The sequence below is a fragment of the Cyprinodon variegatus genome, unplaced genomic scaffold (genome assembly GCF_000732505.1).
Source record: "Cyprinodon variegatus isolate N-32 unplaced genomic scaffold, C_variegatus-1.0 Scaffold807, whole genome shotgun sequence".
NCBI lineage: Eukaryota > Metazoa > Chordata > Actinopteri > Cyprinodontiformes > Cyprinodontidae > Cyprinodon > Cyprinodon variegatus.
The window spans coordinates 342273-351163 of record NW_015151260.1 but is presented as its reverse complement, the minus strand read 5'-3'; the positions used below and the strand labels follow the sequence as shown (position 1 = coordinate 351163).

The 8891-nt window shown below is 42.6% G+C and overlaps 2 protein-coding genes across 3 annotated transcripts in view; both read left to right on the top strand.

Annotated features, from left to right (window-relative positions):
* LOC107098745 (apolipoprotein B-100-like) overlaps nucleotides 1-3229 on the top strand; it is a 30724-nt gene extending 27495 nt beyond the window's left edge. Inside the window, exons 27-29 of the mRNA XM_015396573.1 lie at nucleotides 902-940; nucleotides 1646-1859; nucleotides 1938-3229. Coding sequence (XP_015252059.1) covers nucleotides 902-940; nucleotides 1646-1859; nucleotides 1938-3149 — 1465 coding nt within the window. The 3' untranslated portion in view covers nucleotides 3150-3229. The remainder of the gene's footprint in view (nucleotides 1-901; nucleotides 941-1645; nucleotides 1860-1937) is intronic.
* A 4629-nt stretch (nucleotides 3230-7858) lies between these two features.
* The window catches only part of ldah (lipid droplet associated hydrolase), a 7693-nt gene continuing 6660 nt past the window's right edge, over nucleotides 7859-8891 (top strand). The window contains exon 1 of one of the 2 annotated variants that reach the window (XM_015396595.1): nucleotides 7859-7910. The gene's annotated coding sequence lies outside the window, so the exon portion shown is untranslated. Of the gene's footprint in view, nucleotides 8041-8891 lie in introns of both variants that reach the window. The other variant, XM_015396594.1, reaches the window with a different exon arrangement.

The following is an 8891-nucleotide window of genomic DNA, read 5'->3' as shown; positions in this document are numbered from 1 at the left end:
TGCAGAATGACAGCAGCATGTTATTTAACTTACTAAGGTTTCTATCATTACATTTGATTTTATTTGTTCCTGCTCCCGGTGGTTGGAACCTTTATTCCACTTTAAACATGCTACGTATTTGCTCCGCAGTTCAGGGAGCCATAGAAAGGTGACGCTCGTTTATTTACATCAAGGGGAGATGAGTTTTTTTCCTGAAATTGTACAGTAATGCTTTTTCATTAGACGGAGGCCTTCTCCATTAGATTTAGATGACTGTGACGAGACGTTTAGCCTGGCTGGATCAGAGGCTGCAGCTCCCGTTCACTGACTTCTGTTTTCACCGGGGCAGGCAGAGATAGAAAGTCCCAAGCGAAGGTAGATGAATGTCACCGAGCACTTATCAAGTTCATTGTTTAACAGAATCGATAAGAGAATTAATAAGGAATTGAATCATTTAAAAGAATCGATAAAAGAATCGATAAAAGAATTGATAAGGAATCGAATCATTTCACAGAATCGATAAGGTAATCGGAATCGTGAAAATCTTATCAATTCCCAACCCTACTGTAAACTAAGAATTTCACAACTGTTTATTAATTATTAGTTGTTGTTTTTTTTTGTTTTTTTTTTACAATTGACAAAACAGCTAAACAATTCAGACCTTCCAGGAGACTGAAGATTCTATAAAAACTGTGACCTGGACAAAGCTGTTGATGCTTTAACAATTAGGAATTAACAGTGCTCTCTATGTCGGAGTCCTCCGGCCATTCTTTAGTTGCTTCGGCTTGATAGGCATCCATCTGCCTCTTTTTTAATCCAAATTGCAGAACAGGAAACACTTGCTGCTACAATCACTTTACAACCATTTTTAAAAGGTGTTACCCAACATGTGAAGGTTCTTCTCTCTTGTTCTTCCTCTCAGGATAAAACGTCAAATCTCCCGAGGTGATTCTGTGAGCCGGTAAGTCTTCAACTGGACAAAACTTTCTTCCTTACAAACCAAAAAAAACAGAAATGGGAGAAGGAACAGCTAAAATAAGACCAGACGTGTTGTAGGTTCCTACATTTCTGAAGGTGGAGCTGATATGAAGTTCTCAGCAGATGTTTGGGACAGCCCATCCAGATGACCCAGAAGTTGAACCCAGAAGTGAAACGGAACGAAAACTGAACAAATTAAGGATGTAAAATGTTAGATTAATGTCACCGACTGAAGTCTATCAGTGGGAAGAGAGTAGAACCAGGTTCTGACCCATTCGTGGGACCCTTATAGTCGAAGGGTCAAATCAGGGGGCTGATTTAACATGATATGCAGCCTCCTGATGCAAGATTCCACTGCTGAAGGAAAGAGAGTCAGAGTTCAACATTTAGACCAAATCCTTGGAGAGATGAGAGCAAATCCATCCCTCTGGTTGAATCCTGGCCATAACAGAAACATCAGTCTGGGTTTCAATCAGAAATTTGCATCATCATTTCCTAGAATGTTCTTAAACTGGTTCCTCTGAAGATGTTTATGACTTTCTGAGGGTCATGTCAGAAACTAGAAGATCACAGTTCCTCTGTGTCCTTAACCTCATTGGTGAATTTCTCTAATGGTTCCTGACCTCTGCTGGGACTTCATGTCAGCAGAATGGGTCCAGTGTTTCTGTTCTAACAGTTGGTGTTCTAGGGACTATCGTCACACCCTGGATGTCGACATCACCAGCCCGACCTTCACAGACTTCAGCATCCGCTTTGCGTCCCACAGAGACAGCATTACAGCGTCCGCTTCATCTCCATCCGCTGGTTTCCTGGGCCTGGACCTGCAAATTCAGCGACGGTCTTTGTCGCAGCTGCGACGGTCTTCGTCGCTGCTGCACGGCAGGCTGTTCAGCCGCTTTCTGGTGATTTTCTCCCATGTTGCTGCTTCCTTTCTTACCAAACTCTCACATCGCTTTAGCTGCTTCTCTTCTCATCCTCAGGACTATCCTGCGAAGGACATCAACCTTCTGACTGCCAAAGCTTCACTGAGGAACTCAGACAAGCTGGTCCTGCAGACGTCTTGGAATTGGGACTCCATCAATGATCTGATCACAGGCTTCAAGGACCGGATCCCTCTAATGACCAACAGTCTTCTGAAGTTCATCAACAAGTACCACGTCTCTCACTTTGGCTTCGATCTGAACCGAGCGTCTGTGAAGCTGAGGGCTGCTTTGCTAAACGCGGTAGACAGCGTCCACCATGTCGCGTCTGCTTCCCTCACCGCGCTGCAGGACGCGCTCCAAACCCTGGCTGATCTAGGCCTGCACTGGTACCATGCAGCTTCTGACACCCTTCGCTTCCCAGATTCGATGGATCTCAGAAACCATTGGATTGGAGAAGTTACAGGTGACTTCCTAAACAACAGGAACTTCTCTGTCCCTGGATCAGACAGAAAGTTCTCCATCTCAGAGATGTTCCAGCAGGGGAAGTCCAGCATCATGGAGATGATTGCTGACTACACGTTCACTATTCCTGGGACTGAGGTTGTGGTGAATGGAAGTGAGATCATGTGGAACCTGAAGAGGGAAGTTGTAGCTGCTCGTTATCATGCTATGCGGTGGCTTCGGCGGACAAGTACAGACATTAAACACGCTGTTCGGCTGAAGATCCAAGAGGCTCACAGCGCTCTGAGCATGGAGCCAGTGAACAGCGCCGCCCAGGGGCTCATCACAGTATTACAGTCTAATCTGACTGAGGCGGTACCAAGGAGCGTGGATGTGATGGAGAAGGTGACTGGGAGCACTGCGCCGTACATCCGAGTGAGGAACATCATGGAGATGATTGCTGACCACACGTTCACTATTCCTGGGACTGAGGTTGTGGTGAATGGAAGTGAGATCATGTGGAACCTGAAGAGGGAAGTTGTAGCTGCTCGTTATCATGCTATGCGGTGGCTTCGGCGGACAAGTACAGACATTAAACACGCTGTTCGGCTGAAGGTCCAAGAGGCTCACAGCGCTCTGAGCATGGAGCCAGTGAACAGCGCCGCCCAGGGGCTCATCACAGTATTACATTCTAATCTGACTGAGGCGGTACAGAGGAGCGTGGATGTGATGGAGAAGGTGACTCGGAGCGCTGCGCCGTACATCCGAGTGAGGAAGGAGCAGGTGGACGTAGAAATTCCTTTTCCCTGGATGTCAGTCAGCGGATGATCGCCTGCGCTCAGAACCTGAGCCGAAAGCAGAGCCTCCTCTAACGGGCCGCCAAACCCAAGCCGATCCATCATTTTATCTCTGGAAGAATAAATAAAGAGAACAATGAGAACCAGTGTCCTAGTCACAGTTTCTGCTCTCCGCCCAGGTTATTCAGCTTCTACGACCTCCAGGGGTTCCTTCAAAATAGGAAAGGTTAGAGAGAACCTGAAGGAGCTTCTCCAAAGCTCACTCATTCATTCATTTTCATCCACTCACACTTTATTAAGGACTCTGGAAAGAATAAGATTAGTAATCACTATTTCTACACCGCTGCTTTGGAGTTAGCAGGTCTTCTTTAGACAGGGACAGAAGCAGAGGTGTCAAGTAACGAAGTACAAATACTTTGTTACTGTACTTAAGTACACTTTTTAGGTATCTGTACTTTCTATTCCTTACATTTTTAACACAAACGTTACTCGTTACTCTTGGTTTCGGTTTAATGTTTCTAAATATTTATTTCCCGTCATGTGCTCCACCCAATGCAGATCATTGGCTCCATCCACATCTAGTGAAAACTAGTGTGATTGGATGTGTTATGTAAGGCAAACACTCATTGGTTAGCTAAAGGAAATCATCAGAAGCAAGCAGGTGTCTATGCCATGCTACAATGTAGGATTCAGAAAAAGATGTTGAAATGTCTGAAAGGTCGGACACAGGTGAGAGCGTATCGGGAGATGGAGACCAACAAGACCTCCCTCATCCTTGGCCCTATCTCTAAGAATTTTTAGAAATAGTTGAAAAATAAGCTTTAATTCATCTTGTGGCATCTGGCTGTTTTTTTTAAAGGTTACTTTATACTTTTATACTTTAAGTAGTTTTTGGAGCACATACTTTTTCACTATACTTGAGTAAAGAGGTTGAGTTTATACTTAAACTGCAGTATTAATTATTCTACTTAAGTAACAAATGTCTGTACTTTTGACACCACTGCCTATCGCCACATCCGTCTCAAAGCTGGTTTATACTCAGAAACCAGGTGGTCAGCGTGTGTTGCAGTTAATGCAGATATGCCCCGCCCCCTTCTGCAGACACTCTGCTGCACCTCTCCAAAATTGTAGGGAATCGCAGACAGGAGGCCTCTGATTGGTCAAATCTACATCCGCTTTACTCTATGCGTATTTCTTGTTTGGTACCTTACCGCCTTGTTTTGTTTGTCTGACCGCCATTGTGAAAAACGATTGGTGAAGATGGACCTACTAGAAGAGCGAGCTGCGCGAGAACGCTGGGACCCTTTTTCCTCCTGGATCGCCGCTCTTTTTGGCCCTCCTGTACCTCCGTTGTCACACAAATTTGCCCCCACTTCGTCACCGCCTCGGTCATATCTAGACCCACAGCTAGTTCCTGATTGGCCCTCTGGCGTTGAGGCGTGGAATAACATAGCGCAGGCCGTGTTTCAATATTTGGCATAAATCAAAAATATCTGCGACAAGCTCACTGCGACACACTGCTGCGGGACGATAACCAGGCCTTAAGACACAAAACAAAGATGGAGTCCTGCCCGCAGTAACTCTCAGAATCATTGCGTGAACAGGCTGGCTGTGCTGCAGCGCCATCTTGTGATGCAACCATGTCACATCCTTCCACCAAACTTTCCCGTCTGATCTGCAGGGTCTCCAATGCTAGATGCTGATGGAAACACTCCTTTCATGTTCATTCAATCGACAACTAACAGTTCCTTTTAAAAAGTTTTCACTCCCTTTCAGCCTTTCCAACCCCTAACCTTTAGTGATAAGACATCTGAAGCCAGTCTTCCAGGCGTGTGTCAAGTAAAAAGGAGGCGTGTCTAATGAAGCTCCTCCATGTTTCTGCCGTCTTTGGAAAAGCTCGTGAGCGGAAACAAGCAATGCCTCACTGCTGTCACTGTTTCATTTCACATATCAGATTTCAAAATAAAGGCGCAAAGAGGCGTTCTGCTTGTTGTAGGTAGTTTTATCGAGTATCAGCAGAATAATCCAAGCAGAATGGTTTAAAAAAGGGAAGAGCTCTTCCATTTGGGAGTCATTAGAAATGACTCGAAACAAGGTTTAATAAGTGTTGTTTTGTTTGGAGCTGGACTACGAGTCAAGAGTAAAATTCTCCTCTGTGAGATCAATCAATCAATCAATCAATAAAAACACCTCAATGATTCGGCATTACAGAACCATACATAAGGAATCATAAACTACAGACACCAGCCTGAGTACGACGTTGTTACTAAAATTATTTGACTATTTATCTGACTTAAATGATCTAAATTTAATTTATTGTTTAAATTGTCAAAATTAGTTGATGAAATGGTAAATGGCATGTACTTATATAGCACCTTTATTCAAGTTAGGAGACTTGACCAAAGCGCTTTACACTACATTCATTCACCCATTCACGCACACACTGATGGTGGCAAGCTACATTGTAGCCACAGCTGCCCTGGGGCTCATTGACAGAAGCGGGGCTGCCGTACACTGGCGCCACTGGGCCCTCTGACCACCATCAGTCAACCCTTCGATTTCAGGGCAAACTCCTACATCCAACGCCTCTGTTGCCTTAAACCAGATACTGTAAAAAATGTCTTATTCTTTAATAAAAACCACCCTAACTCACCCACTAGAAATTCAGCATTTAGTTGTTTGATCAATAATAATCTGACAGAGAGAGAAACCGGCTGGATGCTGTTGGATGAATGAACTTCTGTTTGAAATTTTAAAGGATTTTTAAACATTTAAAGGAAGTCCAAGAAAAAGATCATTTAAAAAACAAGATTTTCATGAATAGAAAACATTTAAATCAGCAGAGGAAATAACATAAAACAACAGTCAGCATTTTAGGAAGATTATCTGGTGGTATAAATAATTTAAATTGGACAATAGTGCAGACATTGATGTTTTCTGATTTTAGAAACCTGAGGGCTGTGTATGTGCTGCAGCATGAATGGATGAATGAATGAATCTTTAGGCAAACCTTTGGGTTGGAAGGCTTCCTGGTACCATCACTACTAAACTTCTAGTGTCACCAGGTTGTTACCAGAGTTCTCAAACACCTTTCTGAATGCTCTGATGTGAGCAGAAGCAGTGAATGGCTCTGAGCGCCCCCCACAGGAGGAGGAGGGTCCTGCATGTTGGGTGATGAATAAAGATCATAGATTGAAATAAACCTGCCTCCAAAACATTTGAAGCTATTTTTAATGTATTTTATTTCATTAGCAGAAACGTGACGTCATCAGGTTTGTTAAACCTCCCAGGTTAAGAAGCAGCTCTGACTGATTGACACCATAAATAACCTTTAATGCGTTTATCTACATTCAGACTAAAAGGTTTGATTTGGACAGAAAGGATTTTTATAGCTGAGATGATTTCTACTGTTCATCACTACAGTCAGAGCTTTTATTCAGCTAAAGTTCATCTGATGTCCTCAGCAGAGCTGACCTCAGCCATCCAGGTCAGAGTCATTCCAAAAAAGTTCAAATCAATCCACTGGACTTTGTTTCCAAGTTTGAAGATGTTCCTCTTCCATCCAGGAAGCTTTTTTAATTCAAAATGTCAGAAATAGCTTTGAGTTCCAGGTTTTATCCAGCAGCCCAACAAAACCTTGTTTTAGTTTAGAAAACATGCAAATAGAAACGGATGAACGGGTCCACCCCTTTGGAATGAGGGTCATTTGGATTCTTCTGTAGCCTGCAATGCCCCATACCTGTCTATGTCTCACCTGTTCCTCATGATGGCCTCAGCAGAGCTGACCTCCTCCTCATCTATTTGCAGTAGAAAAGGTTTTAATCTAACATCCTAGCGGCTTCATTAATTTACACAAACATCATGGTTCTGACACCGAGTTCATCATGGAAATGGTCTCAGTTTGGTTTTATTGTATTCTGTATATGTAATAAAGCTTTTTATTAAAGGAGTATTTAAAATCAAAGAGAAAGTCTTTGGAAAACTGCTCCCAGGAGGAGAAAACAGGAAGTGTACTCTTCATATATTACAGCAGGGGGCGCTCTGCTCCTTCAGGATTCCTAGTTTAAAACTAAAACTGGACCTCCTTGTTCCACAGACAAAAAGGAAACCTGACCGCAGGAAGCTATTTAAGACCATCTGACCCCTAATACTTCATTATGTTAAAGATGTGTGTCTGCACCTTGAAGCTCTATCTCTCTGGTTCTTTCCCTGAAAAGAGATCACTCAGGACAAACTCTTTCAATAACATTTCATAATGCATTAAATAACCAGCAGACATGAAAACAGATTCTGATAGAAATTATAATCTTACTCAGATCAGAGAAGTTGCTCAGAGTTACTGAAAGCAGCTGCTCACCTCTCAGGAAGTGGCTCCGATTAACAGTTAAAGAAGCATTTTATACATCTCCAGTCTGCCACATCATGACATCATCCTATCATGACATTAGGAATCCATGGCTCCAGCCTTATCAAAATAGGACTTCGCTCTCATTCTATTTCCAAATCTTTGCCACGTGCAGAATGAAGATTATATCCAGACAGAGAAACTGTCCTGATTACATTAAACTATTGTGTAAAAGATCAGTTCTGACACAGAAGGCAGGTATTATTAGGGTATTAGTGGTCAGTTATTAGGGTATTATTACTAAAACATCATTGTCTTTCTGATATCAAAAATTCATTGGTCATCCTAAACGCAACAGCCTGGTGTCGCGCCGCCAGCCAATCAGAGAGCAGCAGCGTGAGGAGACCGGAAGCAGCGTTTAGAACCATCGAAGTTCTGATGTTTAAGGTAGATTTTTAATTCAGATTCATTCTCTGCGTTTCATCAGCAACTTCTATTGGACATAGATCTACAAACACGGCTTCTCTCCAAAAAACATTCCTGTTTGGAATAACGGATCCTGATTGGTCGGCAGAAGGTCAGTGATGGAAAATCATCTGCTCAGTTTTTTCCCTTCATGGATCCAGAAGGAAACTTTATAAACAAACAGCTGAAATAATTTAGATCCAGAGTTAAAATGATCAGATTTTCCCCCAATAATGACGTCATTAAAGGTTTTCACATCTAGAATAATAGATTTAGCAATAAGATGTTAAGGAATTTCCTCTTAAAACAACTTTTCCTAAATTAGAAGATATTCAATTTTAAAGGATTATTAAAATAAAAACTAATTAATAATTGATCTTCTGCCTCCAAAGCTAAAGATGCAAATAAGAATAATCATTTAAATATTTCCAACCAAATGATTTCTGATATCAAAGTTTAGGTTCGATACAGAATATTGTTTATTTTGTGTGAAAAACCTTGAGAGTTTGAAACATTGATTCTTTTTTAGGAATTTATTTTTAAATTCTGGTCAGATTTCCTAAACTGGCTGAACTGGGGAGTAAAAACATGGCTGCCCAGTGAAGCAGTGGGTAGCTCTGCTGCTGCAGCCAGAAGGTTCTGGGTTTGATTCCCAGCCTGGAGTCTTTCTGCATGGAGTTAGCATGTTTTCCCTGAGCGACTTCCTCCCAGAGTCCTAAATCATGACTGTTGGGTTAATTGGCTTCTCTAAATTCTCCTTAGGTGTGAGTGTTTGGTTGTCTCTGTGTTTCCCTGACATGGACTGGTGACCTGTCCATGGTGGACCCCGGCTCTAACCCACTGACAGCCAATCACCAGACAACTGGGACGATGGATGGATGGATGGATGATGGATGGATGATGGATGGATGGATGGATGGATGATGGATGGATGATGGATGGTTGGATGATGAATGGATGATG